The sequence below is a fragment of the Coloeus monedula genome, assembly GCF_965178545.1.
Source record: "Coloeus monedula genome assembly, chromosome: 2".
Taxonomy (NCBI): domain Eukaryota; kingdom Metazoa; phylum Chordata; class Aves; order Passeriformes; family Corvidae; genus Coloeus; species Coloeus monedula.
This window is the reverse complement of record NC_138782.1, coordinates 35,746,828-35,772,815: the sequence shown is the minus strand read 5'-3', so window position 1 is coordinate 35,772,815 and position 25,988 is coordinate 35,746,828. Positions and strand designations below refer to the sequence as shown.

The 25,988-nt window shown below is 41.3% G+C and overlaps 2 protein-coding genes across 2 annotated transcripts in view; one reads left to right on the top strand and one right to left on the bottom strand.

Moving 5' to 3' along the window:
- The window catches only part of SDCCAG8 (SHH signaling and ciliogenesis regulator SDCCAG8), a 110,050-nt gene extending 103,038 nt beyond the window's left edge, over positions 1-7,012 (bottom strand). Inside the window, exon 1 of the mRNA XM_082303405.1 lies at positions 6,891-7,012. Coding sequence (XP_082159531.1) covers positions 6,891-6,957 — 67 coding nt within the window. The 5' untranslated portion in view covers positions 6,958-7,012. The remainder of the gene's footprint in view (positions 1-6,890) is intronic.
- A 571-nt stretch (positions 7,013-7,583) lies between these two features.
- The window catches only part of CEP170 (centrosomal protein 170), a 95,953-nt gene continuing 77,548 nt past the window's right edge, over positions 7,584-25,988 (top strand). The window contains exon 1 of the mRNA XM_082277303.1: positions 7,584-7,717. The gene's annotated coding sequence lies outside the window, so the exon portion shown is untranslated. The remainder of the gene's footprint in view (positions 7,718-25,988) is intronic.

The following is a 25,988-nucleotide window of genomic DNA, read 5'->3' as shown; positions in this document are numbered from 1 at the left end:
TAAAAGACATAAAAGGCATATTTTAAACAGTCATAATTTAGTAAAACAAACCCGAATTCACAAGGCAATGACTCAAAAAAGAAGGGTTTAGCTCAAATATTTCACTTTTGGCATACTTGGGCTCTTCATCCTTTCTTGAGCATTCCAGGATGCTATGAGGGCAGAAGAGCTAATTGAGAAATGGCAGCAGTATCTCCCTGATGCAATGGCTAAGATACTTAGTGAACTATGTTGCAATCATTTGTTGCCAAGAAGTGTTCTATGTCATTTATTATGTGGTGTGTCATCTGATAGCAATACAGCTCCTTCATTTCCCCATTCCCTGTTGATGTCTGTCAGAGAACCCCAGAGTATCAATATTTGCTCCACAGCCAGGGGACAAACAACAAAGGAAACCAAACCATAACCAACCAAGCTCATATATATTCATTTTCCCAGAACTTCTCTCTCTTTGTAGTATTTTGAACTCCAAGCTGCTACTTTATCCACAAGGGTAACACAGATCTTCCTACACTCTGTCCTCTTTTCCCATAAACATACAGGGCAGTAGTAGTGAAACACATTAAAACCATTATCAGTGGCACACTAATGCATATTTTTTTTGACTACGCTTTCCTGCCTCTGAAATAATGTCACCACACTCTTGAAAGTGTCATCAAGTATTTGCTTTAATTTCTTAAAAGCTTGCCTATTTCCAAAGTACTAGTGCTGTTGCCATAGGCAAAACACTCACCACTGGGAATTAGGAGGTCCCAGTGGTGTGGCTTTACATTCACCAGATACAAAACAGCCAACACTTACTTCACTAGGAGTTGAACTGGATGCCTAAAAGGGAATAAGTACATTATAGCATTTTTCCAAAGTAAGGAACATAATTTTGGGCATTAGGATAAAAGATAATGCACCAATGAGTAGAAAGATTGTTTGTTGTTTCTGCCAAATAAATATTCTAGTATTAAAAATATTCTTTTTAAATACAAAAGAAATTGAAAAAACCCCCACTGTTAAAAGCAAAGGATAAAAGGATGCAAAACCTTTGTTTAAAGACAATATGATTAATTTTTTAATTAATTCAGAAGCAATTAAGTTCTAAGTGTTTCCACATTCAATCTTTTTTGGTTACTATTATTTGGTTACTGTAATAGTACATTTTATAGAAGCATGGTCTCAGTGAAAACATACTGCAAAAACTGCTCACATGCAGCACTATGATTTTGCGTATCAAAATCAATCAGCATCGTACTTTTCTATGTCTTAACAAGACTCTACAAAAACAATCCAAACATGTTCCTGTTCTACGATAAAACATCATTGAAGTGCTATTTCCTATTGGAACAGCTGAGGATATAAATGAAATTGGACTCATGTCGATGAAACTTTAAAAAATAAAACTTACTTACTATTAAGCTCTTTGGTTTTCAGTGTTTAAGAGATCTGACATGATTAGGTAAAATGACAAGCTAGCAGCCAAACTTGAGGGATCAAAGTCAATACATAAAAAAGACAACTGCTCCATGAAAATGCTGCCAAGTCGCCAACTATCAAGTGTAAATCCCAGGCAGCTCTTGCCTGGGACAGGCAGACAACTTTTCTAACACTTCAGCAATACACAGCTGACCAAACATCAAAAAACCAAAACATATTACTGCTTATTATTTAATGGACAGAAGCAACAAGTGATCCTGCGGTGGCCAGTTAGCCTCTGGGACAAGGGACAGAGAGAGTTCTCGGTAAGACAGTCCCTGGTACCACAGAGTTCTGTCAGATCACGGTGTCAAAAGAAGCCTCTCCCCGAATGCTTTGTTCTGTTATGGTAATCTACCCCAGTTCTGCATTCCTGGCTGGCTGTTGGCCGCTCTGCCCCCTTGCTACCTAGTATGTTCCATGCCATAGAAGGTTCTCCACTCCAGGTTCCCCCATTGGCCTCTGCCCCTCGCCACTCCCCCAGAGCTTCCCCATGGGTCCCCATTCCCTAGTCCTGCCTTGTACCACCCTGTGCCCTCAGATCATTGGTTTCTGCTGCTAGCCCCACGCCCGTACTTAAGCTTGAGTTCTTCATTGTTCTGGGTCTTTGCCTCTAGAACCCTCCAAAGCATGGTAGGAATAAACTGCCTCTGTGGAAATCTATGCAAGACCCTTCCTGCCTCTTTGCCATTGAGCCATATTACTGCAGCTACCCGTGCATTTGTGCATGCACACATGTGTGAGCGTGCGTGGCTGATCCTGCTGAGCGGCTTCGCTTTGGAGACGCTTTTTAGAGATTGCTACACCTCGCACTCTGGCACAGAAGCTGCAGAGCCAGAGACAGCGATATGATCCTAATCCAGGATCAAGACCATACTATTCCAGGTACAGAGATATCCTATCCCTCATTTCATCAAAACTTGAATGCACCTCTGGACTAGACTAAGTCCAATTAAGCATAATACTTTAGACAAAACCAATAGAGCCATGACTGAAACACAAGTTAACATTCAGAAAGCACATGACATATATTCTACATGATGAATAAATACACTTCAATGCCCCGAAAGAAGCATTGATAACTACAGTTATTTGCTGTATTCACTGTCACTACAAAACCTAAGTAGTACTCCCTGAAAATATAATATAGTTATCCCTTTTTCCAGAAAAGTATCTTTGTATAAATATAAATGGTAGATTTCTTTTTTTAATATGGGAATGTCAATAATACTCCTGAACAATTTTTATTTTTTACACTGGAGACACATTAAAGATCCATTCAACTTGTCAAAAGAAAAAAACATAGAAACTAGAGTCAGGAGACTTGGAAGTCAAATACAACATGAAAAAGGTAGCTGTATTTCCAAAGTAGTCATCAGCTTTGGGGGAAACAAAACAAAACGAAACAAAACAAAACAAAAAAGGTCAGTGTAAGAACAATTTGCCATTGAAGTCAAACCAGAAAAAAACCCCAGAAGGCACTCAACTGGGTTAGCATTGCCTAAACAAGAGATGTTTTTTCAGGCACAGCACAGAACTCTTTAAAAAGAGTACTCCTTTAAATGAAAGCACCAAAGCTACCTCATTCATGGACTCGGAAATGCCATAGAAAATACTCTGGGAGCAAAAGAACCAATCATCAAAACAACAGAATTGCCTGAAAGATGCGGAAAATAACTCCAGCTGGTGGAAGCATTAAGCAACATAAATTGAAGAAAACAAGTGGCAACTCTATGAAAAAGTCTGTCACCCAAAGCAAACAGTCCAGTTCTAATAATGTCTACATGAACATGAAGTTGGCTGTAAATTCAACAAACAGCATTACTTTCTAATATCTCATGGTTCCCAATCAGCAAACAGCATTAGAAAATTAAAGGAGGAATTACACCGATTCTTTAGGTCTTGAAAAAACCCAAACCAAACCACTGTAGAATTTTTGTGAAACAGTAACTGACAAAACAGACAACTAGACAAGTTAGTGAAAACAGAAAGAATATGTCAATTTAAAAAAACCTTTCTTGTCCAAAATTAGATCAACATTTGCATCTATTGACAGCTAAAAATCTAAAATATAGTATCCTATTAACTCTTCTGGGATAGCATTTCAGTCAAGTAACTGCTGAAAAATACTGAAACTGAGAATTTGGTTATAAGGTTTTTTTTTGTTTAGCACATCTTGGAACTTACTTTACTTCCCATTCTGACATGCAGCTATTCTTCTTTATTGCCTGCTAAACACAGGTATGCTACCGTGGAAGTAACACACTATATGGCAGTTTTGAGACTAAAAGTATCCTATCTATCACTACCTGTGCTGCTAGGATTTTACATGCAGCAATGAGCACCACCAGGCTGTTCATTAGTCAGGCCTCAAAAGATCCCAAGATGTGTGAAATGCTCAGCTGTTTCAAAATAATGAATCCTTTTGATTTGGTATCTTGGTCTCTATTGTTGCTTTATATTATATGAGAAATAGGCAGTTTTCAGCACAACTTTTACCAAGCTATCATCTTTAAAACACAGGGTTCTCTGGAGCTGCAGCAGTCATTGTCACGAGTTCCTAAACCAAGTGCTTTATGTGGAGCATAAAGCACTTGCCTAAGGTATAGAAACTCTCACATGTGAAAGCCGCATTGCCCAGTTCCTTTTGACAGATTCTCCACCCCTAAAAGAACATTTTATGTTCAGAATACCTAGAAACAACTGCTAGATAAAAATAAAAAGGCTAAGTAAAAAACAATTTAGAATGTAATTCTTAGCTGCTTCAGTGTCACAGCTAACTTGTTGTGATGGGAACTGGGCCACATACTCATTTTTTCTAAGATGGCTTTGACTTCCCATCTCTCCTGTTTTATTTTTGGAACCACATAAAACAGCCACAAAATGAAACTTTATTTGTAAAAGTCTTATATTTTCATCTGTTTCTCTCAGAGTTTGCATCTCCGTTCTCTGAAATATGTAGGACACTGCACTCAGCAATGCAGTGGAATACAGAATGTAATTTCCACAAGTTCCTAGGGCAGACTTGAGGCAGACAGGACGACTGTATCAGGCTCAGTACCTATAAAGGATGGTTTGCCCCTCCTTTGCTCCTGCTCTTATACAGTCTCAGGTCCAACAGTGACCCAATGCTCTTTCCTCAAGAGGCAGAAAACTCAACATTAAAAATAAGCTAATAGTTCTCTGTTCAAACCAGAAATATGCCAGAAACAAAGAAGTCGACTCTAAATAGTCTTCTCAATTTACTGCTGTAGAAGAAAAGGGGAAAGTCACAGAAAGGCATCATGCTCTGGTCTTGGCGGTGGTGTAGTAGAAGGCCCACTGGACATTCACATTATGCCTGTAAATTTTCAGTTATCAACGTGCATACAGCAGCACACCACTGATTCTCCTTTGCAAAATACCTCTACTGCCCTGAGAATAACTTTTTATTAGAAATATGATCTCCTAAAGTTCTTAAGGTTCATTTGAAATTTTCTCAATTACGTGAAAGTTTACAAAGTAACCTAATAACCCCAGCTGTACAAATACCACCCTCTTAACTCAGTACTACATGCAGCATTACAGACTTTCATTATACAAGGTCAGGAAAAGCTACATTATAGAACCTTGGTTATTTTATCAAAACCTCTCTGTTGAGCTCCAAGACCAGTTAGGTCTTAATCAGATTTTTCTGGTCCAGCTTTCTGCCCTCTGGCCACCAGACACAGTTTACTGAACACTCAGGCTCCCTGTCTTCTGAGGGATTTCCCTTTGCAACAAAGGACACTGCACTGAAATAATCAGTTACTCTTTCAGAGAGTAAGGCTGTAAAGTGATTCTTCTGGTGTCCAGTCTGGGTGGTGAAAACCTGTTGCCATGAGCTCAACCTGCGTCCAGATAATGTCAAGCATTACAGGCAGGTTAAGAATGCTTTAATCAAACGCATCAAATAATGCTCAAAGCATGTCACCTAAAATTGTAGAACCCAGATGACAGGAATTATCTCAATGGGGAGGAAAATCTCAAGCTGCATAACTGTATAAGAGAAATAGGAAAAGCATTAGATTTGACAGCTTTGAGAGTAATGATGACCTGTCTGTCCTACAGTGAATTCCTAACACAGGTAGGAATGATGTGAAAAATGCTGTACAGCACAAAAGAGTTAAAAATTGTACATCACTGAAAAATAAAGAGGTTATTTGAGAAAAGAACGGAACTTAAGTTATATCACCCTGTATTGAGGCTGTGTTTGTGCATCACCATATTGATTTCTCCTGAGAGGCACCCCTGGATGAATGAAATCAAAACTACCTTGGCATTGTATGAAAAGAAAATTCTTGTTTCCAAGAATGTAAAGGGGAAAGGCTCATCAGAAATTCACGTTCTGAAATTATTAAACAAATATAATGGATCCAGTGTAAGGGAATCCAGTTAGAAAAAGAAAAAATGAAAATAAGTTGTCTGAAGAGAATACATGCATCCAGTGTATCCATTAGATATGGTCAGCTCTAATAGTCTTACACACAGTTAAACAGCCCTGATATTTGTCATCCTAACTGTTCTGCAGCAACTGTTAACTGTAAGCGTCAAGTAGCATTACCATGCCCATTTCATCTACAGGAAAAGTAAACAGAAATTATTCCTCGAAGCTCTGTCTTCTGGGACAAATGAAATCTATCGCCAATGTAAAGAACTGATGCACTTTTGAGAAAGAAAGATAAAATACTTGCTGAAAATCGAGTATCAAATAGCTATTTGAAAGTATTTCCATTGTTCTATCCTTTCATCTTTTTTTTTTGTTGTTTTTTGGCAATGTTGTTTCCTATGACACAGGAAACATACAACAGGCCATGTGGGGGTGCTGTGCTCAGAACACAACTTTTCGCACCAGAACTTCACTTACCCACAAACTATTCACTGGCTTTCTTCAGAATTCGGACATTACCTTGCCCAGGCAGTGACAATCTGAAAACTGGTAAAGCCCAGGTGTCACGGCTGACAGATTCAGGTACTCTCTGTCAGGCTATATACCACGCTTCTTGGACTAAGTGGCAGGTATGAAAACACTCGATGACGTGGGAAATAACCACTCTCATTAGAATCCATTTGTACCCTCATCTTTACCACTACTAGAATCCGATGCTTCAAGGATGGCCAAAACCCTCACACGAACCAAACCCGCACCCGAAGCAGCAGCGGTCCTGCCCGAGCCGAGTTACGGTGAGACGAGCGCATGTCACAGCCAGACCGGCGCCGGCGATCGGGTGTGGGGAGCACCAGGCGCAACTTCCCTGCTGCCGCCAGCGGCGCCGGCAGCCGCGCGCCTGTCCCAGCCCGGCCGGGGCGCTCCGCGGGGCGGGGGCAGCCGGGCGCGGCGCAGCCCGCCGGCAGACCCAGGCGGCGGCTGGAGCGGCCCGCCCTCACCCCGCGCCGGTGCCGCTCACCTCGGAGGCGCCTCTGGTACCGCTCCAGGGACTCCTCCAGGGCGCGTTCCCCGCGGGGCGCCCGCATCAGGACGCCGCTGGCTCCCGGGGAGCAGCCGGCGCTGTCCCCCGACACCGGGGGCTCCCCGCGGCGAGGGTGGGGGACAGTAGTTCCACCCGTTCGGCCTTCCCGCTATGAGCTCTCGGAGGAGCCACCTGTGGGACTCCCTCCGGCTCCTGATCGCCAGCCCTTGCCGCCGGCCGCCGCAGCTGAGCCTGGCAACGCCGGGAGCCCGTCGCGCCTCCCGATGGCGGGAATGCCGCCGCCAGGACTACAAATCCCGGCATGCACCGTGTTGCGGGAGGCGGGGCCCCCGACCCCGCCCTCTCCCGGCAACGGGGGGAGGGTGGTCGCCGCAACCCATCTCCCCTTTGTTGTGGATCGCGGCCGCAGTCGCGCCTGTGCACAGCACATCCCGTCCGCCTACGCCCTCGGGCCGGCAGCGGGCTCAGCGCCGGTCCCGTCACGGCCGGGGCGGATCGGGGCGGGAAGCGCCGTTTACCTCCCGCCATCGCCCGCGCGGGGAGCGCCCGCAGCCCGGGGAGCGCTATTGTCTGCGGGCGGCGCAGGCGCAGCGCGGCCCCGCCGCCGCTCGGCCTCGGCGCGTGCGCCGTGCGGCGCAGTGCGCGGTGCCGTTACCCGCCGCTATGTGCCGGGAATAACGCCGGGGCCGTTGCCAGAGGGACACCGAGTGCTCCGCCCTCGCTCCCGCATCCCGCGGGATGCCGGCTCGCTGAGCAACCGCTAGCGACGGCCCCTCCCCGGCACGGCGAGCCTCCTCGGAGGGGTGAGTGAGGATGATGCTGCCGCCGCCGCCGCCCTGGGCTGCGTGTCGGGCGGGAGCCGTGGCGGGGAGAGGGGCCGCGGTCGCGCCGCGGGTCCGCCCGGTGCCTATTGTGTCAGGAGGTGCCCGCCGGCCGGGACGCGGGCGGCTCCGGCCGGCGGAGGGGGAGGCAGCACGGTCTGGGCACAGCCCGCTCCCCCTCCCCCGTCCCCGCCGGGCCCGTCGGTTGCTCCGCGCCCCCGCCTTCCTTTCCCCTCGTCGGCGCGGGGGGATCGCCGGTGCTAGGAGGCATCGCCTCAGGCGGGACGCGGACGGCATCCCACATCTGGCATTTGGTGCTGCTGGATGCCGCTGCCCGCGGCTCCCTGGCCCTTTCCGCCCGTGGGGCGACCCCGGCACACCCACCCATCCACCCAACCCCGGGGCTGCGCAGCCTCCCCTCCCGCGGGCGGATTTCCGCGATTCCAGCGGAGACGTTTCCAGAGGTTTAATTTTTTTTTTTTTTCTTTTGGGTTGCCCTCTTTCACTGACTGCCCCGGGGTTGGAGGCGGCGTGTTTCTCCGGATTTAAAAATCAGTGACGCCCTTCGTCTGGGATGCGGCGTATTCCCCCCGTCTCCGTAAAATAATGTCTTCTGTGAAAGGGTGATGGAGAAATTCTGCGGGTTTCGCCTTTTCTCGTATTGCGCATTTCCACCCGACGAGTCAGATCCCCTTCTTCCTAAAATATCCTCCCGAAGGCGTGAGCTTTTCCTCCTTCGAGGCGCTTCCAGGGAAAAACATGGAATCAGGGTTTTTGTCCCCGGTGACGAGGAGCGGCCCGAGCCCACTTTGTGTGCCCGCCGTGGGGACGAACGGGTTACTGCGCTAACAAAAACCCGATGGCGATTTTCGAGCAGAAAGCGGCGTCGCAGCGGAGGAAGCGGGCGGGCGGGAGGGGCGGGGCGGGGGCGCCCCGCAGCCGCCGGGCAGAGGGGCCGTGTGAGCCGGGAGCGGCGGCGGGACCCGGGCGGGCTGGGCGTGCGCTGCCTGCCAGCATTTGCGGCCGTGTTTTGAGCGCTTTTTTAACGTAAGCCGACAATTAGCCCATCAATGCTCACGGCTTGATGGAAAAAAAAATGAGATGTAGATGCTATGCTGATGAGTTGCAGATACATAAGGACTGCCTTCTTGTGACAAGCGATTAGATAGCATCCACTGATCTGCACTTGGAGGAAATTATTTTCTTCCCTGTGAAAGCAAAGGTACTCATAAAATATTTAAGTACTTTGAAAGAATAAAACCTGTTCTAGCACTGCGATGATCATCTTTTCTCCTTTGGAATGCCATTCAAGGCATTGTGACAGCGTTCTTGGCCCTGGGTGCGTCTGTAAAATGATATGTGGGATGGGACAGTTTTTGTAAACTGAACGGAGACAGATTAAATATGCTGTGATTTCCTATGATTAATTTCTTCTGGGAATTACTTTATGTCCAGATGTTGAGAAGTCTGTCTTCCTGAACTCTGCTGATATGGAAGCTCCTCAACTTTAAATTTTATTTAATGGAGAAAAAGTTAAATATAAACACTGCAAAGAATCTTCCTTCACTCTTTGATTATCACTTTTTTAAACACTTTGTTACCTTCATGTAAATGTTCTGTTCTGTTGGCTTTTTTTTTCCCTTTGTCTGATGAAGGTCAGGAAGGCTGGCTGAATAGAGAGAGTAGAGCAGCTGGGGATACAAAGAATTTTGTCAAAATATCAAGAATGTAGACATTATTTGTAATGGATCAGATAAAAATGCTTTCTTTAATTCTTTTGAAGAGAAACCTTCTGACTTGTAAGTTGTTACCAAACTTTGGCATGACAGTACATTGTTTGGGGAGTGGTTCTGACATATGGCTATTTCCCATGTTTAATCTGACTTTTGAAAAAAACAGTGGGTTCACAGATTGTATTTCATCTGCTGTAATGGACTTGACAGGCAAAATTTCTTCAAAATTCTGGTGATAACATACAAGTCAGAAAAGAGCCAGGTTATGAAAATGAACTGGAAAAGTCTATGTTTGGTTGTAGGTGAGAGCTTGGAAGCTTTCTCAAATGCCTGGAATGAAACCCAAGGCATGAGGAGTTGCAGAAATGGATTTTGCAGTACCATTTCCAGTTCTTGCAATTGCAGAGAGAAGGTATTTAATATATATTGATACCATAGTATCTCCTTGATTCTCTTAACAGGACAGTGTCCATGTTAGCACTGCTTTTCTTAGCTTTGCAGGCAGAATGGAACTGCAGTACAACAGATTGTTTTTACTTTAGCTAGAAAGCAAAGAAAAACTGTGAAATCCTGTTTTTTTCTTTAGAAAATTGTGAACTGGGGAGTCAAATATGGAAGACATGCAGATAGGTTTTTTACAAGTAAATTCTGTCAGCTTCTAGCACTTGTGAGATTGTGAAAGGACGCAGTGATACTTCCCCCTTTTTGAAGGATATGCTACATAATGTAGTAAAGATTGATTCTGTTGTGACCAAGAGACTGCAATTTGAGAAAAGGAAGTTGTTTGTGACTGAGGGATGGAGCTTCAAGTCTGCTAGCTGGGAGCTGGGGTTAGATGTGTTTATCTCCTCTAAGGTGTGCATCTTCACTGCGCTAATTGAGCCTGTGGGGGTCTTTCATTGTGTGGTAGGTTTGTGATGCTCTTACTGAGCAGCTGCGCGTCTTGCATTCTAGTATTGATCCTTGTGTATCCACGCATTTTCTAGGGACTGGTCTACTGAGAGCAGCTTCCTTCAGTGCACAATGCTAATGTTTCCCTGGATCACAGTGTAGCTAGGGCGTTGAATGGGGCAGGACAGTATGTGATTATGTGACTTAAACTGTAACAGTGTAATAATGCATGCAAATAAGGGTGGGAAGAGAGTTGTTTAAACAACTTCATGTATGTCTGTTGTGCAGTTATACATGCATAAAAATATTAAAAAATACTAAAATAAATTGCAAATGCCTAGTTCTGTCCTGTAGTTTAGTTTCCTGACTCTACTGCCAAAAAGCTGGGAGGCTGTTTTTATTCTACAGGTGCATTTGTAGGTAGAATGATCTTTTTAGTTAAAATTGTGTTTGACCTTCAAAAACCCCTTATATTTTAAATTAGGATATATAATTTTTTATCATATATTACGTCAAAACTAGCTTGTCCTAGAGGTTTCAGATAAAAGCCACAATTATATTTTAGTAGATTTTTGACATAATTAGATTGCAGATGGGGAGACCTGTGTTTGGGAATGTACTCAGTGCTGCATCACTGAAATTGAAGTGTCTCCTGCCGGCTCCTTGATTGTGGGTGAGAAGAGAGTGGGTGGATATTAAAGAGGCTGACTCGTCGTTCTCATATCTTAATGCCTTTGCATGGAGTATTCCCAGTTACTCCCTCTTCTTTGGGTTTGGTACAGCATGGCTGCACTGCTTTGTTGCAGTGACTCTGGTAGTTTTCGAAGTACATGAGAAGTTAATTCACTCCACTAACCCAGCAGAACACTATTTCTTTTTGTTTTGCTCTTTTTTTTTCCCCTTCCTCCCTTGGATTGGCAAATTGAATTATCTTATTGTGTGGCCAGATGAGTGCCAGAGCAAGTACACAGAATGGGGATGGCAGTGTTAAGCCAGGAAGAGGGGAATACTCATTTTTCCAGTAGCAAAGATACATTTAATCTACTTTACTGTCCTATATGGATGTCCACTGCACCACTGCAGGCTACTGCAGTCAGAGAGGAGGTGGGTTATGTATAAATACAAGAAAACAAAAAATTAAAATACTGTGTTTGTTCTGTTAGTCTTTATTTGAGGTCCTTGATATGTAAAATGTCCACAGCCACAAGACTGAACATTCAGAACCTATCACTGGAAGAAAAAAAATGTTTCTCTGGAGAGTAAACGTGAAAGGAGGTAGAACAAGTAGTTCTGTTAAGTGTTGTGGCCTTTGTACTAGGATAAGCAGGATTTTTGTTCCAGGCTAATGTTGGTATCTTCTCCTTTGTGGAATTTAAGGATATAAATTTTCAAGTATTTCCATAGTTTTGGCTCTCCTATTTACTAGTTTTGAGCTGTGTGGGTTTTGTGAATTGTAGGAAGGTGCTAGTAAGTAGGGGTTTAGAGAAATTGCGGGGTTTTTTATTCAAAACAGAGATTAAAACATGGTTTTTCTTTTTATTCCCTGAATAGAATGTGATAAATTTTTTACATAGGAGCCCAGAAAATCTGTCAGCTTTGTTTCTCCTTCTCTTCTTCTCCTCTGAGAAATTGTTACTGAAAAAAAAGACTTTTCCTTAGCTAGGTGCTTTTCAGAGCTTCAGCATCATGCACTGGTGGGTCTAGTGGGCTGATTCAGCTGCAACAACTGCAGCCCTCATACTGTCTAGCTTCTTTGGTTCGTTCTGCTGCTTTTATTGCAAGTTTTGGTGTTCTTGTAACAGGGTCCTCTGTTTTCTTGCTTCCATTGTTTTGAATTAAAATGTTTTATATTCTGATCTAGTCAGTGAAACTTAAGATGGTATTGTTCTTGACAAATAGCTGAGTCTTCTGAAGTCTCTGTGGTGCATTTTCCAGATCTCATTTTGTACTTAATTCCAAATAAAATTCTGGTTCTGCTCATTTTTGTTTCTTTCCAGGAAGAACTGCAATTATTGAGCTTTTCAGAGACAAAATAACAGAAGTGGTGCCACTCCCTGGCATTTCCAAGATGTTTCTTTGTGCATGGAGTATTTAGTTAGTCTTCAGCTGTGGTATATGAAAAACTTGTAATCAATCCATTAGCAAGTCATTATGGTCTGAAAGTAGTAATACACTCAATGCGTTAAATCAGATGTACTTGCAACTTTTCCCTCAAAATTACATGCCCAAATAATTTTGTTGATGATCTTTCTATTCATTTGCAAATATTTGGCCATCTAAATACGCATTCTATTCTGTGTTCAAAACCAAAGCCTTTTCAATTTTCTCTTATTTGTCTTCTCGAAGTGGATTGCATTTCAGAATTAGGAAGAAAAATACAGGAAGTTAGAGTGTTGTGATACCTTTTCAGTTTTCTCATAACATACGTTTTTCCTGCTTATATTAATTCTACCTTCTCTCTACCCTGTGACCTATCTCATTATTTAGTCCTGTGCAACTGTATCATCACAGGAATCTTGATGTCAGGAATCTACTTAACTTCATAGTTTAGTTTAATAAACCGAAAACACTTCATGGGTAATATTGTAGTTTTACTTCTTTTTCTTTTTTCCTTTGGAGTTTTCCTAAAAATGACCACATAGATGGACCTCTGTTCTGACTTACACTCAGTATCTTTTCTCCAAGAATAGGTATAACCTGGTGCCAAGGCAGAGTTGAAAAAGGTGCAAGCAATATTTGGTAGCTTCTGCTGAGGCATTGCTAGCCTCTCATCTATTTTCTGCTTCAAACTTTTGAGTCAGACATAGTTTCTGTTAAGGATTGTTCCTTCGACTTGTTCTTAATTTCTTCAACTGAGTCTTGAAAAGGCAATTCAATAAAAATGGCCTAATTTTTTATTCATGTTCAACTATAGATCAGCCTAATTCAATAATTAAATTATTGGTTTTTTACAGTTTTTTTTTAATTGCAAAAAGCTGTCCCAGTTTTGTGAGATTAATGATGATTACTCTTCTGGCCATCCATCTCCTCTTTCTTTAAATGGTCATGTTTTCTTTTTATTGTACTTGGTTTCCAGAGGGGATAGTCAGGTAAAATGAGGGTGAGACCCTTCTTGTAGGAATGACTTTTTGAGGTGATTCACCAGTCAAAAGCACAGCTTGAATTTTAGCTTTAAGTTGACTGTGAAACTGGCTATTACAAATATATTTTTAATTTTAAGCAGAAATTATTCAGGAAGGCTTTGAGGAACCACTGAGAACCCAGAACTTTTTGTTTAGCTTTTGCATTAGCAGAGAGTTTTGAACAATTATGGCAACTTATTGACATAAAAATTACGGAACCTGTACATGTTTTTCCTGCTACAGATAATATTGCCCTTGGTAGTCATTTTGTGTTTGTTTTACTTTTACAGTTCTTGTTGATGAACAGAATAAAAGGTCTCTTTCAAAAACTGTTTTTCTTCTAAATATTGCTCAGTCATCATGCTCTCATAGCCATTTAAACATCATGCTGATTATTTTATTGGGCCAGATTGGTGATAATTGGGTAGAGCCTTTATTTTGATGAAGTCATTGTAGACTTGAATCTTTAACAGCCTTCGTGAAATTAATTAGTTCTAAGTATGCCATAATTCCTGCCTGTTTGTTTAAATAAATGCTTTTTGTTCAAACTATTAGCATTTTGGTCACAAATTTTCTAGCATATTTTTAATTAATCAAATCTTAATTAATCAGCTTTTAAATTCACCTTGTGATCTCTTTTTAGACAAGGTCCAGTCCTAATATATTACAAGGAATCCTACGCCTAACTGTTGCTGAGTGTTCTTCGGAGAGGTGCAATTGCATGCCCACTATCCGTCCTACACATACATATTACATAGCCTATCAGAAAGAGGCATGAACTCATCAGGGTCTGAAATGAGGATTGGAAGCATATGGGTGTTTTTCATCTGAAAACAGATTCCTGATGTAGAGAATTGTCTCCAGTTGTTTTATGGGGAGCTTCAGTGAGGCTTCTGATGAACATGCTTATTTTTTTTGCTTTTTCTCCTTGTTCTGCAGATAGTACTATGTGGCTTTGTTCTCTTTAGTTTTTGTCCTAGTTGGAGAACAGTAAGAAAGATAATGTTGCTGGCACAGAACTGAAATTAGTGAAAAGGAATAGTTTGGATATAGTTAGTAAGAGTATTGTGAAAAAGAATAAATATTTAAAAGAAAAACCCTACCAAAACCAAAACAAAACTAGAAAAAAGAGCACCAAGAATGAGCAATGGAAAATACATTCACACAAAAAAATACCAGGTTGAACTTAAGCTTGGACATAGATTGAGTCAATCACTTGAAAGCCCAGATATGTCACAAACTGTTTTTAAATTCTTTTTTAAGTTTGGCAGAAACGATATTTGAAATAAGGTTGCCATTGCAGAAAATGTATCATTGTTTCCATGATCATAGTTTGCCACTTTGTGCTGAATCTTTATACCGTTTGTTTTGTTGGCTCTTTTTCTCATTCAGAATTTTATTTTTGGCTTCCTCAAGCGTGAGTAAGTTTCTGTCTGCCTCAGGTCTTAGTGCAGTCAGTGGATCTTCAGGTGCTGCAGATGACTGCTGTGTATGGCAGGATCTGTTCTTACACAACAATACAAAGCCCAATATAATTCTGTTGCATTATATTCTTTACCTTGCTGTAGGAAGTTTTCTGCTTGTCATTAACCAATATTGTCTTTTTCTGTTTTCCTGTAATGACTGTTACTTTCTCCAGTATTTGCAACTTCTAGATGACGTGTCATTGTCTTGCAAACTGTATGTGTATTTTTTCTACCATCCCTTAAACAAACACACCTCGCTTTTCTCCATTTTTGAGGCCTGATTGTGGCTATTTTCTTTAGCACACTTTATTGGCAACTTCAGCTGTCAGAGTGAAACGTGTTAAGTGTTGCGTTGTTGAAGCTGCAAATAGCAACAGTCAACTTCCGCCTTAGGGCAGACTCATACTCCAGTCTGGTTTGCATTGAACTCTTGGAGGATTGTCATTGCACGTGGATTGTTTCAAAATGCTGCCTGGTTACTTGCTTCGAGGAGGTCATGGTTTGTAACACAACTAGAACTCATTTATGCAACAATCACCTTTCAATACCTGCACATAGCTGAAGTACTTTAAAAGTTTTTTTTGCTCATCATGGCTTGAGTGCTAGTTTGTTAAGAAGCGAGAAGTTTCTTTCTGCCAGCGTTTCTGATGTTGCTTTTGGTCTCAAATTTTACTTGCCTCATTTATGTACTCCACACAATAACCATTTTCAGTTGGTTTGGTTAATATGACTGGCATTTACTTAAATGCCTGAGAAGATGAATTCCTTTTGATGTTGTCTGGACAGCCTATAGCATATAGTAAAGTCTTTTGAAATGTGGCAGTAAAAATGAAGGATGAACCATCAAGACGTGAGAGTGAACCAGGAAGTCATGAGTCATTCCTTGTCCAGTTGAGTCAAATGGAACTCTTTAATTTCATTAAAAAGTATTAATATTATCAAATGTACTACTATATTTGTAGTATAGTTAATGAAATTACTTTGAACAGCACTGTGGGACAAGACTAGTTTTAAGAGATTAAGATCCTTGAGTTCTTGGATTTTGTGAGTCTTTCCCTTGGTGCAGTTTCATTGCAAAACCAATAAAAGCATTATGCCTTGCTATTTTTATCTTCTGTGGTTTTTGAGGGACAATGCCATTGGCCTTCAAAAAATTTTACTCAGTAATATCCATGTATTGTTTTATTTATGTAGTTATTTTCATAGGAATTCTTCCTTTCTTTCTGTTCAATATACTTATTCACATTAGGGGTCACTGATCTAAAACAGATTTAGATGACCAACTGCATTATTGCATCATGAGGTGAGAGACTAAAGATTTGATCATTGGGTGTGTTACAAAACATGGTTGAGCAAGTGAAAAAAGAATAAAATTACACACTGAAACATTTCACAAAGGATATCGTTTTAATCTGTAATGGATAAATACAAAAACCTACTTTATATTTGAATAGTAATTGTGGTGAAGCACTGGAACAGGTTGCCTAGGGAAGTGGTGGATGCCACATCCCTGGAAGTGTTCAAGGCTGGGCTGGGTGGGGCCCCGAGCAACCTGCTCTAGTGGAAGGTGCCCCTGCCCATGGCAGGGGGATTGGAACTCCATGATCTTTGAGGTCCCTTCCAACCCAAGCCATTCTGTGATTCTGTATTAATAATACTTACAGTTCCTATAGGTTCATCTAAATATAGGAAGTCCTGTGAGGCTTAGGGAGATTTGGTGTAATTGCCTTGTGTTCTCGTAGCAGCCTGAGCAGTTTGCTACTGACTGTCCTGGTCTTGCCCTGTTCTTCCCTTTTCTCCCAGCCCCAGCTGCACAGCCTCACGTCTTTTGCTTCGGTCCTACATTGGTGTGTAGCTTCTGGGAACCATTCCTTTGTTTATGGGAGTGGAGAAGAGCACAAGAGTTATTCTGTCGCTAGTTGAATGTTGAAATAGCCCAGCTCAACTGCACAGGCACATGAGTCCTGCAGCCAAAGCAAAGGGAGGAGTCGTGATTTTGTGGCTGAGGTAGGGCGGGAGGGTTGGGATCCTGACAGCAGAGAAACTGGCTTGAGTTAATGTGGAACTGCAGCTTCTTCACTTCAGCATTTATATGGTGAGGGTTAAAATTGCTTATTTGCCTGTCCATTGAATCTTCAGCACTAGGGTTGAAAATAAGTCAATACAGTGAAGTTCTGGACATGCAAGCAACTTATGACAGGGTAATCTGTGCATTAGTGGTGTATATATTGATTTTGTATTGTAACTCCTACTCCATGGCAGATGCAGGGAACACAAGGTACTTCACACAAAGTAGGATGCTTGAGATTTGCTGTAATACAAGCAGGAGCTGCTAGTAAGGAAGAGGTGCCACACTATAGATTTCACATCCCATACTGCTTCTATATTTGCATCTTCAAATTTAATTAAGCTAACTTCCCCATTTCAGCTAGTAAAACTTAGGCACAGGCTGCTTCATTCTCATAAATTCTGTATATACTGGCATTTTACCAAATATTAAAAGCTGTGCAGAATCTGAAAATAAAATGTGTTTTCTTTCTCTTTAAACGAACCTGCAAAACTATCTGAAAAGCACTTTGAACTTAAGGATAAAATTTGAATAAAAATCAGTCTTTGGAGCTCTGTTGTTCATAGAGTTTTTTTAACTACTTAGAATGAAAATACAAATAATAAAGAATAATTGTTTGGTCATGATTATTCAGCATTCTTTTATTTTTCAGCTGCCTGTCTGCAAAAGATTGCAGGTTGATAGTTACTGGTATATTCTAGACCAGCTGTTTTCTAACTGTAGAGTTCAACTTCCATGGATGTATTGGTGGACACAGTTGGACCATTATTAATGAAACATCTCTTTAATCAATTATGCTGCTTGTGTGTTTATCTTGCAATGCCATGAGAATGCACTCATTTTATTGAAAATGCTTGTGTGCCTGGATGGGGTGGCCCTTAACCTGTTCATCTTGGGGACCAAGTACAGGGAACATTTGTATTTTGCTCTTTTTCTCTCCCTCCCTCTAGCTTGCAGGAGTACGTGGCTTGTGCATTCAAGGCTAAAGGGGAAAAAAAACCACTTCTGAAATTCTGGCAACAATGGGAAAGCGCTTTGCCTTTGATTTGAAGTAAAGCAATCCTATTAAGATAAAATAGAGAGAAAAACATATGCAGGAAAACAAGTAATGTCTGGTTTCTTAGGGGTGTGCCCTGTATCCCAAACTGTGCTGAACCTCAACATGCACATGAGCTTGCTCTTGTTCTGTGGGGAAAATTATTTGTTCTATTCCCACAATGTTCTGTGGGGAAAATAACTTGAGTGGCAAATGTGCTGCAAAGGCAGCGAGAGCACAAAGGTGCTGTGTGAGCACAGGTCAGCTAGCAGGCTGTAAGGAGCTGGGAATTGTCAAACTTGCACCACAGTGTTTCTAGTGGGACAATGAACTTGTTCTTTTGAACTTGTTCTGCTCAGCGCTCCATTTTCCTGAGGCTTTTAGGAGCTTTATATCTCTGAAATCTCCAGCTCTCTAAAGCTTGCTGTTGGGAGGAGCAATTGGTGGAAACAAAATGTTTGTTTAAGCCTTATTTCCTCAGGTAACTAAAAATAGTTTCAGTAAGAGTTTTAATTGCTGTGTGGTAGAAGGAGAATACGTTTTTAGAATCCCCTGATGCACAGGAGCTTCCACCTGAACATGAGGAAGAACTTCTTTACTTTGTAGGTACTGCACACTGGAACAGATTGCCTGGAGAGTTTGTGGAGTCTCCATCACTGGAGATACTCAAGAACAGTCTGGACACAATTGTGCCATGTGCTCTAGGATGACCCTGCTTGAGCAGGGAGGTTGGACCAGATGACCCACTCTAAGTCCTTCCAGCCTTCCCCGTTCTGAGATTCTATGAAACATAGAATAATTTAAAGAATACAGGATGTGAATTGTTCCAGCCTTTAAAAATGAAACTCATAATGATGTATCTTAATCAACTTCTTATGTTCTTGTCCATATTTAGTTCCATCTTAAAATGTTGTAAAATATTTTTGGTAAACCAGAAGATTATTTCTCTATTGCAGCAGCATGGTCAGTGTTGCTTAACATAGCTTTTTATGCAGCTGGGCTTAACTGAGTTTGAAGTCTAATCCTTTTGCTGGAGACATAAAATTAGTAACTTCTATAGTAACTGTGGGTAGTTCTTAAAGTAATCAAAATCCAAGCCTTCAAACTTGTTCACTAAAGTGCAAACAAAAAGCATGACTTGATCCCTTTTCGTGGATGGGGTTACAGTACCACTTCCTCTTGTTTGGTTTGGTGCCTGGAGAAGTATGTGTAGTTTGGAGTTCTTCCCATTTAGCCTTCCCTTTCACATCTTTTCCTTTTATATATTTATATTTTTTTAAGGAGACAAAATTATTGAACTTACAGCAGAAAATCTATATAGATTTCCTCCCATGAAATAACTTGAATTCCAGGTTTCTGTCTATTGAAAGACACACTTGCATTAATTTGATAGGCTTTAAAAATATTTGTAGTATGATACTAATAAAAGCATTTTCCAGTGGTTTCCAAGTATTCTGAAATGTATCAGATTTTCACTGTAGCATTCTGCAAAATTTATGCTAATGTACCAGCTCAAGTTTAAGTCCCCAGTCATTCTTAAACCAGCTTATCAAGTCCACATGAAAATAGTCTGCTTAGCAGTGAGGACTTCTGATTGTAATTTAGTTGAGGGGTTGTAATCTACCTGCTCAAATAAGTTCTTGCATAAACATTTCAAGCTCTGTATTCACTCTGTGTTAATTCTGAAAATTTATTTTGATAACTCACTTGTATCTGTTTAATGACATTTAGTAAATAAGAGAGTAAAAGAAATAGAATTAAGGCTCACCATGCTAGTAGCTATATTCCTGTTTGTTGGCTGCATACAAGAAAGGAGTGAGTAGGCACCACAAGCAGATGTGGAATAGCTTCTCTGCAGGGAAGCCATTTACTGGGTACTAATTACAGATTGGTTTAAAGTCTTTGCAGTAAGTAGAATTGATCATTAAAACCATGGGTATTCTTAGCATTTGTGCAAATATCTTACCCTGCTTTCTGTCTTGCTAAATTCCTAATACTGTTGTTTTGACAGGTGTTTGCATATGATTGTACGTTGAGAAAGTGTTTGTTACATTTGGTACCTTTCAGTTTAATTTCATGGGAAGGAGAGAGATAGGAGGACATAAACATTAAAGAAATGCCATACTCCAAACTGTAAGATTAGATTTCTTCTGCATTATTTGGCTTCTGATTAAAGAACCAAACAAATAATTAAAATGTAAGGCATTTTAAGACTTGTTCTATTCTGTTTTTATGTTCTACTCTGTTTTTATGTGAATCTCTAGGAAGAGGACTTCCCATCAGGAAAAGATCTAAAAATCAAGTCCAGTGTTTTTGTCTGATATTGGAAAATGCTGAAAAAAAAAATCTGATCTCTTTACATGAGAAGCTACCATGCTGATTTTAAAATAATTTTGATTTTAAGATTGTCCTGATGTTAATTACTTTGTAGAATACCCACATAGCTCAACATAATTATGGCACAGAATTATTTTTATGCTTTGTGCATGCACACATGCTCTGCCTCTCTTCAGACAGTGAAGATTGCCTAGAGCAAACATCTCTTACAACTTTAAGGCGAAAGTCTGAGCTTTTGCTCGCTTTGTAAAATAAGTTCATCCAACTTTTTTTTTTCTTTTTTTTTTTTTTAATGCAGGGCTTGTGTTACTGGTCTTGGAACAAACAACTCTGTGTATTTCCAAGAAAAATACATCTGTGGCTGTTGAGGGTAATTGTAAAAAGCTCCAAAGCATTCCATGAGGGAGAGGATAGAATGTATCAAATATTTTGTGTGCAGCACGATAAATCTTTTTCATGTTACAGTGGAGATGTAGCAGAGAATAATAATTGAACACCTTTTTGAAGTTATGTATCTGTAATACTACATGGATGTGGAGATCAGTAACATTGATATCAAGAATTGTCCTCCTCCATCACTTCCCCTTTCATGTTCTGTGTACTCATGCATTGTGTCAAGAAGTAAAATGGAATTGAAAGGAGAAAGGTAGATGTTAAAACTACTTCAATACATGTTTTTTTTTTTGGAAAGTGAGCTTATCTTCATACCCACAAAATAAATAATTCCTTGTATGAAGGATGAAAAAATTTGCATTGCCTTGAATGTAATTTAATCTTACTAAGTATCTTGGGTTGTGAGCTAAACCTCATATATTTCACAATTTTGGGGAAAGTGAAATCACCACCCTTGGGAGGTTAAGAGGTCCAGTTTTATTTGCAAAATGCTGTTTGTTTTTTCAGTAGTGCTCGGGGCTGTGGTCAGTACTTGCCAATGCAAATAAAACCGCCTCATCTCACACAGCCTACAAAATCACTTGAAATATGCCAGGATGGAGGCACTGAGAATAGGAAGTGGAAGAGGAGGACTTGACTGCTCCTTTTAAGATTGCATTCTGCCTGAGTGCAATGCCTGATTTGTATTTGTTTATTTGTTTATTTTCCTCTTTGCTTGCCTCAGCAATAGTATAGTGTGATATGGAACAGAGGGAAAGGAAGTATTTCTGGAGCTTTCATCACAGGGAGCTTTTTCCCAAAGATGATTTGGTTATGATTTCTTTGGCTTGCTTGCCACAATCGTTGCTAAAGGCTACTTACCAGATATACTGTTTTATTAGCATGCTTGGTATGCTAATCTCTCAATAGATGACCTCTTTTGACCATGTGAAATAGGGAAATTTTTTAATAATTTCTTTTACGCAATTTCTTAATCTGAATGAGAGTGGTGGACAAAAAATGATTGATTGTTTGAACATAAATTAAACTACTCTTATAAGTAGTTATTAGCCTTTATTTTAGCTGTTTATTGAAAGCAGCTTTTAAAAAGTATTGTCATTCAGTGTAGGAAGGCTGCAGAAAAGTACATTCATAAGAAATTATGTTTTGTTAATGATTGTAAAGACTGGGAATGTGAAATGAGCTATCTGTTTCTTTAATAAGTGCAAAATGTCAGTATTGTCTGTTATCAAAGAATTAAACAGGATCATTTTTTAAGTCTTAACAGCTTTATCCTAGTGGCTAGTAACAGAGTAGGTTTTAATGTTTAGATAGGACAACTTAAAAGGAAAAATTAAATCTTCAGGTACTTCTCATTACTATAAGAACATGCATAAAAAGGCTTATGATTGTTGTGTAAGACTGTATTCATGTACAGTACCAGTCCTAAGCAAAGATTTCTAATCAGTCTTTTAAGGATTTGCTTGTTTACCACTATTCTCTGTAAAGATAACCCAGTATTTTATTTTTTTGTCAAGTTGGTGTAGGAGTTTGATTCAATCTGCTGTTCTTAATACAATTTGATCTCTTAGCTTCTACTAGGGATTGTGATACGTGGTTTCTTTTCCCCCTTAATAGCTTCTCAATTTTGGGGGTTTTTTTTTTGGGGGGGGGGGCATAGTGGCTTAGCCACTTCAGCTACCAGTTCCCTCAGGAGCTGCGTGTCTCTCATCAGGTCCAATGGACATGTGCACCTTCAGGTCCTTAAGGTGATCTTGACCCTGATCTCCTGCAGTGGATGTTTCTTCATTCTTCCAATCCCTGTCTTTGTCTTCGGGGACTTGAGCAGTGTGACTGGAGCTTTTGCTGGTGAAGAACAGGGCAAAAAAGTGGTTGAGTGCATCAGCCTTCTCCGTATCCCAGGTAACTAGGTCACTCTTTTCCTTCTGGAGAGAGCCCACATTTTCTCTAGTACTTCTTTTATCTCGGTATATCCAAAGAAACTTTTCCTGTTGCCCTTGACATCACTGGCCAGATTATTCTATCAGGGGACTAGCTTAGCTTTCCTTGCCCGATCTGTGGCTGCTCATACACTATTTCTGCCAAGCTACTTGTCCTTGCTTCAATCTTCTGTAGGCTTCCTTTTTAGAGTGAGTTTGAGTTTGTCCAGAAACTGCTTTTCATCTATGCAGGCCTCCTGGCAAATATGCCCAAATTCCTCTGTGTTGGGATGCATCACTTCTGAACTTGGAGGATGTGATTCTTGAATATTAATGAGCTTTCTTGAACCCCTCTTCTCTTCAGGGCTGTATCCTAGTCTAAGGAATATACTGAAGATCCCTGAAGAGGCCAAAGTCTGCTTTGCTGAAGTGCAGGGTAGCGAGCTTGCTGTCCACCCTCCTCGCTGCCCTAAGGATCTCAAACTCCTCCACGGAGTCACTGCAGCCAAGGCTGTCCTTGAGCTTCACATTTCCCACCAGCCCCTCCTTGTTGGTGAGAACAAGGTCCACCAGCCCCTCTTTGATGGGTCCTCTAGCACTTGGAGAATGAAGTTATGATCAGTGAGTTCCAAGAGCTTCCTGTGCTGCTTATACACTGCCATGTTACCCATCCAGCAGATACTAGAGTGGTAGCTGCTGCTACAGGCTACAACTGGGGTGGTTGTAGTCCCCCATGAGGACCAGGACTTGTGAATGTGAGGACACTCCAGTCTGTCCATTGAGGGCCTTATCTGCTCAGTCCTACAGGTTAGGTGACCAGCAGACACCCACTATAATGACACCTGTCCCTGCCCTCCTTTTAAACAATCCATAAGCTCTCAGTCAGCTCCTCATCCATCCCCAGGTGGAGCACCATGCTGGTTACTGCTATGGAGGGTGATACCCCATCCTTTCTGGCTTGCCTGTCATTCCTAAAGATCCTGTATCTTTCTATTCCCACACTCCAGTCACTCCATGTCTCTCTGATGCCTTCCTGCCAACTGTAGTTCAAAGGCCTCTTCACCAGCTTGGCAAACCTGTGTCCAAAGATACTCTTCCCCTTCTCTGATAGATGAACCTCAGCAGTCCTTGAGCAGACCAGGTTTTTCAGAGTCCCATGGTCTAAGTAGCCGAACCTCTGTGTGTGGCACCATTTATTGATTCTCCAGATTCCACTGGCACTTTCAAACTCTTCCCTTTAACTGGGAAGATTGGTGTAGAAACTGCCTGTGTTCCAGAGTGCTTTATCACTGCTCCCAGGGCTCTGTAATCCTTGGTACTCCTCTGGTTGCTCCTGGCTGTATCACTGGTACCCACATGAAGTAATAGCAGCAGATAATTGTCACTGGACCGGATCTTTTTGCATACTGTGACACTAAAATGACTGATAGCCATCAGGTAAGCCTTGTGTTTTATACATTCCTTTGCAGCATTTGTATGTTGATACTGGTATAATAGCAAAGGACAAGATCTCAGTGTTCTTTTTTTTTTTTTTAGTCATTATTATATCAAAAACAGAGTAAGATAAGGTATTTAAGTCACCGTCCCTCAAAATCAAAACCCCAAAGCAACTTGGAGTGCAGCTGCACTGCTGGCAGAATAAGAAGTCTATTTCGGTTGCTGTTCTGACAACTATTCCTGTGTGTCACAGTGGTAAAATAGACGTGGATCTAATTCTGATCTGGACCAGAGGGAGAGGATGCTTGTGCAGTCCCAGGGCTGCAGCAATGTTACAGGACACATTTGCTGCCTGACAGAGGGCAACAGCCTCCTGAGCTGCTTTCTTGGCCTTACTCTGTCAGACGCATGGGGTGACCTGGAGGGCAAGAGAGAGATCTCACACTCTATGAATGCAGGAGGAAGATCTCTCTTTATGCTTAGTAATATTCACAGCTAGAAGGCCTTTCTTTGTAATTAAAATGTGAGGAAGAAACGCTTCTTCCTTCAAATGCTGCTGAGGAGTCTGCGGTGCTAGCCTGTGGGACGGCCAGCCTGTACCCTCCCGTTGCACCGCCCTAAAGCTGAAGGTGTGGCTGTCTCCTGGTCCCCGCCTCCCCCTTCTCCCCCACCCCCTTCTCCTTTCGCTCCTAGTCACAGGCTACCTGAGAAATACACTGCTGTTACTTGATAGATTTGGTACAACTCTGTAACTCCTGTTGTTTTAGTCTTTTATGGTAGGCAGTATAGGTAATGTGCGTGTCTGCCTATGTAGGATTGTACTAATTAAAGAAGTAAGGGGCATGACTGGGCTTGATGTCCTGATGCTTTATAAAGGGAGTTTCTTGCTTTTTTTTTTTGTTGTTGTTGTTTCTCATCTGCTAATTATGTCTAATTTTTTTTCTTCTTAAACTTAAACTAGCTTTTAGAAAAATATTTTTTAAAACAGTGGATCTAGCAGATGTTCTCTGTCTATAAACAAAAGTTCCGGGGATTTTTTCAGACATAAGATTCAAGGAGATTTACATATTTTTATTTTGCCTTCTTTCCTCCTCCATCTCTCTGTAGAAGAACATCAACCACAAGACTGAAAGTGTGGAGGGCTTAGAAGGTAAAAGAGAATGGTACTGCAGAGTAGTGATTAAGAAGGTTTCTTTGCTCTCAGTATTTCTTTTGTACTGTAAAATCTTGTCATGGCTACATCTTTCAGTTCATGCTGGAAATGACATCTTTTAGACATAGTTTAAGGCTTCAGTAAGATTTTTTTAATCTGTTTTTCAAGAAATTGTGGCCAAATTTGGATATTTGAGCTGCGGTGGAGCAGATCAAATACTTCAGAAGCGGAATACTCAAGGGTATCATTCCATTGCCCTGCCAGTTAAATCTTAGTAAGTTTAGGTGAGAAGCCAACAGACCAAGAAAGACTGAGATTTTTGTGAGATGCTTTGGTTTAGTGATAAGGGCACTTATCCTAATTGTGCTCCTGTTCCACATTTGTGCAAGGAAGTTTAATTGACTGGATAAGTCCCTTTTCTTTCTCTTGAGTTACCTGTTTTCTTCCACTTTACCTATTTGCATGCTTGCCATCCAGTTCCACTCTTGTCCAGTAATTGCGTAAAATTTTAATGAACTTTATAACTAATACCAATATTTCTTTATATCAGTGAGAATGGCAACAGTTTCATGCTCAGAGCTGTATATAGCATTTGAATGTTTCTAGAGGGATGTGTTTAGGTGAATTTTCCAGTCAGTGATACACTTGAAAATAACAATACTAGCTTGTTCAATTGCTGAAAATCTAGGATTGTTTGG